At 44.9% G+C, this 4,799-nt stretch overlaps 1 protein-coding gene across 1 annotated transcript; it reads left to right on the top strand.

Moving 5' to 3' along the window:
- Positions 1-1,779: 1,779 nt before the first annotated feature.
- On the top strand, positions 1,780-4,794 carry irx2a (iroquois homeobox 2a; the record flags this gene model as incomplete). Its single annotated transcript, XM_084556422.1, is given in 5 exon segments — positions 1,780-2,222; positions 3,490-3,654; positions 3,656-3,896; positions 4,555-4,763; positions 4,765-4,794. Coding segments are annotated over 5 exon segments (885 nt in total), but the record flags the coding sequence as incomplete, so codon positions are not given.
- Between the last annotated feature and the right edge of the window lie 5 nt (positions 4,795-4,799).

The raw sequence follows: 4,799 nt of genomic DNA, 5'->3' as shown, positions 1-4,799 counted from the left end.
AACATGTATTATTACTGATTGTTTAAAGGTGAAATATATTGGAAATGGAGATAGAATGTGCAGGTTTTTGAGCTTTTTTTATTATTATTTATTCCCAAACTGGTTTCATAATGCAGCAAACTTCAAATGTAATTGATTTTATTGGTCTTTTATTTCATGACTTTGCTTATTATGTTTAAAAAAAAAAGAGGCTGCTGCAGTTCCGGGCAACGCGTTTCCGATTTCACCGCACTTGATACATCCACTTATGATGTGATAACGACGTGAGCAACCAGACCTCGTGTGCAGTAGTAACCTTGTCATGTCTCCTTCCAGCATAACCTAAATGTTGCATTCTGATTCCTTCTATTTAGGTGTTATAAATAAATGAGTCCTCCCTGCTATCAGGCGAGGCTCGCACTTTAAATTGCGCTGCTGCTGTTTACAACGCTGCCAGACCACGCTGCGGCAGGGAAACAGGCACCTGATGGGTGAAGGCATTCATTTGGGTGAATGCTGATGAGGAGGACTGCTCGGCCCGCGCTTCTTCCCAATACCTACCGCCTTGACCGACCGTTCCAAGAACCGGTGTCACAGTTTCAGCCTCCTCCGCCACGCTGTGTTGCATCTCCTTCCTCCAACAGAGGTCATAATGCGTGTAATCACAATAATAAAGGACAAGGCTATGCCCTGTTTGGCATGCAGACGCGTCCAGAACACACACACACACACACAAGCACACTGGGCGAAGAGTGTGAACAAAAAACTGTCGAGCTCACACACACCGTGTCAGCTTGTTGTCTGTGTAGAGGAAATACAGCCCCTCGTGAAGCGACAATTACCCAACACCAACAGCTTTACTGCTGGTGATGAATGAAATTGTAATAATAAGGGACGAGCGTGTTTGAGATGCGCTAAGTGGTGGAACTTTAGGAGCGGGGTACGCCTCCCGCAGGCCAGTGCGCGCAATGCCTGGCGAGCGCGCAGTCTTAACCGGGGCGCCCACATGCGTCCACGCGGATGTGTCGGCGTGTGACAGAGCGAGGAAGTGACCGGCTGCAAGTGGAGAGCACTGGCCATTTTATAGCCCCTCTCGATCCCTCTCCTTTCCTTTTTACAGTTGACACTGGAGTCTTAGTTTTGTGCAGCGATCCACCTGCCTTTATAACACTTAAAATGAAAAGAGTCTGATTGAACATAAATTACTATGTAAAAGAAGTAAACAAATTGTATAAACGCTTTTTTTTCTCTCTTCTCTCGTCTCATGTGCTCCAATTTTTTATTGTTTTTTAAAAAGTAGAGGAAAAGGCACATTTTGAGCCTTAAATCATAATTACAATTATGAAATTAAAAAGAAAAATTAATATCTAATCTGATTTTGCCTGAAACAAATTGCAAATAAAGCAGATGCAGCTTTTTGAGCAACACATTTAGCAACAATCACCTCACTATGGCATCCAGTTGGCTGCTTTAAATTATGAAAAGTGGGGTTTAGGAACTGACACCGCACCAGACGACCCCTCTTCGTGGACAGAGCCTACTTTTTTTTTTTTTTTTTTTTTGCAGTGTGGAGTCTTGGTTTTGTTCCGAGGCTCCATTTCTACCCGGCAGAAAGGGGGCGGGGATGGGATATTCAGATGAGCCGGAGTGACAGCTCCAGTTTCCCCCAATGCTCTGTGTGTCTGAAACTCCACTGGCTCCTTCCCTCCTAACTCCTCACTTCATAGTGCTGCGTACTAAAAACATCGGACGCTAGGGGATCAAGACGCATGCCACATCGCCTCTATGTGGGCACTTTAACAGATCTTTCGGGGTTTTTTTCTCCCAGTAAGGGGGCTGCGGAGGGTGGCTCTTTTTTTTTTTTTTTTTTATTCTCGCCGTCTGATGACTGTTTGCACGGCTGATTATTGAGTTGATTGTTTATTATTTTGGCCGTCGTTGTCCGCCGCCCTGCGCGTTTTTTCCTCCCTTTTTGGAATCGGCGACCTATCGCGCGCTCACCAATGTCCTATCCTCAGGGTTACCTCTACCAGCCCCCGGGCTCTCTGGCTCTTTATTCGTGTCCCGCTTACGGGGCCTCGGCTCTGGCTGCCCCGCGGAACGAAGACTTGGCGAGATCGTCCTCTGGCTCAGCCTTCAGTCCTTACCCTGGCTCGGCGGCTTTCTCCGCCTCGGCCGGTGCGGGCTTCTCCAGTGCACTGTCATACTCCGCGGATCCAACTACGGGATTCCCATCATACATGGTAAAATATCCCATATGTCTGTTTCTGTACGGCAAAGCTTAAAAAAAAAAAATACATGTCGGCGTTTGGAATTCGCGAAAAAAAATGTTTAAGCTGTTTTTTGCAGGCATGCAGCGCGATTAAACAGTCTGTTGTGTTTTTGTTATGATTCAGTAATCAGCAAGTGCTTGCGGAACTTTTCCATTGAGTGCCATACAGTCATAACCAGTGGCCTCCTAGAAAGGATCCTTGCCATAAAATCCTTGACCCCCTTGGCTTAAATGGGATTTTTAAGCATGAGCTGCAAATTATAATGGCTCGACCAACGCTTAACACTCGCTGCGCAGCTAATTGTGTAACACCGAATACCCACTATTTCCATGAGAACATTTATCACACAAGCTGCAAATTGTCGTGTCGTAGGAAATTAATAAAACGCAAGCTGTAAGTCCTTCTTCCTCTCCTGCCGTCTTTAAAATCGCCGGGCGATGAAGACAGGATCCCCCAGTTGAACAAACCGAATTTTAACATGAAAAGCATGACTCGCAGTGCTAATGTCACAGGGGCACTTCAAGCGTTTTAGGAAAGGTGCATATCAAGTGATTTGCTAATGGGATTTGTAATGCTGCAAAGGGGAGATATGTTAACACACTGGAGCTGCCACAACAAAACAAAACAAAAAAAAAAAGCAGCCGGTGAAAGAAAATGAGGACGTTAATGGGTGATTATGGAAAATTAAATTTCCCTTTCGTTATCTTAACTGCTATATTAACGTCGGCTCTGTTATTAGTTAATCCGATAATGATCTTGACCATTAGTTATCCATTAGTTGGTGGCTTTCTGCGGCCTGCTTTTACGCACGGTGTGTTTAGGTCCCCTGGGTATTTATTTATTTTTCTATTTTTGTATCATTATCATTATTATTTTTTAACTGTCAAATGAGAATATAATTAGAAATATAGCCAGTTTGTTTATTTACAACAATTCTCTTCGCGTCCCACAATATCTGAACCATGCGATTTACGACTGCATCTGTATTAATACCAGCTTCCAGTCATTTTTCACTTGTTCCGACACGTTTCCACAAACTAATGAGGATACTGTTAAAGGCCGCAGAGTAGGATTTGTCGTTTGTATTTAAATGTGTATTATTATGCCTGGAAATATTTATGAAGCTGTTGTGGAAATTAGTTACGAGCCACATTAACGTCGCTTTCTTTTAATGTCATTCTAACTCAGAAGTAGAAAACACATGGCAGACTCAAGACTTTTTCCAACTTTTCTCCAGTCCTCTCCGTATGACGCGCACACGACAGGCATGGCCGGGGCGCTAAGCTACCACCCGTACGGGAGCCCGGGCTACCCCTACCAGCTCAACGACCCGGCTTACCGCAAGAATGCCACCAGGGACGCCACGGCCACCTTGAAGGCCTGGCTGCAGGAGCACAGGAAGAAACCCGTACCCGACGAAGGGGGAGAAGATCATGCTGGCCATCATCACCAAGATGACCCTGACGCAGGTCTCCACCTGGTTCGCCAACGCCAGGAGGAGGCTCAAGAAGGAGAACAAGATGACCTGGGCGCCCAGGAATAAGAGCGAGGACGAGGACGAGGAGGACGGCGACGGCGAGAGGAAGGAGGTGGAGCGCTCCGATAAAACCCTGGATAACAGCGAGGCGTCAGCGGAGGATGAAGGTATAATCTGCCGAGCGAGATAATGATAACAATTCAGGGTAGAATAGAGGAGGAGGGGGTGCCCATTTTAGTTACCGATTAAGATATTTAATGCATCAGTAATTGAATTGAAAAAATCTAACAGATGAAATAATTAAATTACGAATCTTTTTTTTTTTAAAAAGAAAGAATATGGATTGAATCTATACATTTATTCCCTTTGTGCACGAAAGATGGCTTCGTGTTCTGTTTAGATAACCGCGTTGATTGATATAAATTTTTAATGAAAACGAGGTTCTAAGGCTCAACGCTACACTAAATGACCTGTTAGGAGGGACATTTTATTTTCTTTAACATGATTAATGGCAGGTCACTGGCAAAGCAGACACAGAACATGAGCACACTCACCACGAGTGGCCTCAGTGAAATGAGACCGTTAATGTTATTCCCATGATGACATCTTTGCGTGATTATGCAAAATGGAAAGTATAATTATTAATCTGCAAAAAAAAAAAAAAAAATGCACCTTTAATGGTAGCCTTTTTATTTTATTTAAGCCTGCAATAACTTTCAGATGTGCTTATGGTTTATTATTATCATTAATGCTTATAGTTTCTTTCCCTTCCTTTCCTCTTCTTATCTTTTTTAATTGTAACATTTTTATTTCTGTTTGTCTTAGGGATCAGCTTGCACGTAGACACCCTGACGGACCACTCCTGCTCGGCAGAGTCTGACGGGGAGAAGGTCAGCTGCGTGGGCGAGCTGGGCTCAGACCAGGCCGGGGACAAATGCGACGAGGACAGAGAGGACCAGATCCGCGACCAGCGGGTTCAGCTTTCGCCCAAACCCGTCACGTCGTCGCCTCTGACGGGGCTGGAAGCGCCCGTCCCTCGGTCACCATCAGCACCACCACCACCACCATCT

This window comes from Chelon labrosus, assembly GCF_963514085.1.
Source record: "Chelon labrosus genome assembly, chromosome: 12".
Taxonomy (NCBI): Eukaryota; Metazoa; Chordata; class Actinopteri; order Mugiliformes; family Mugilidae; genus Chelon; species Chelon labrosus.
The sequence above is the reverse complement of the archived record's forward strand: the minus strand, read 5'-3'. Positions and strand labels throughout refer to the sequence as shown.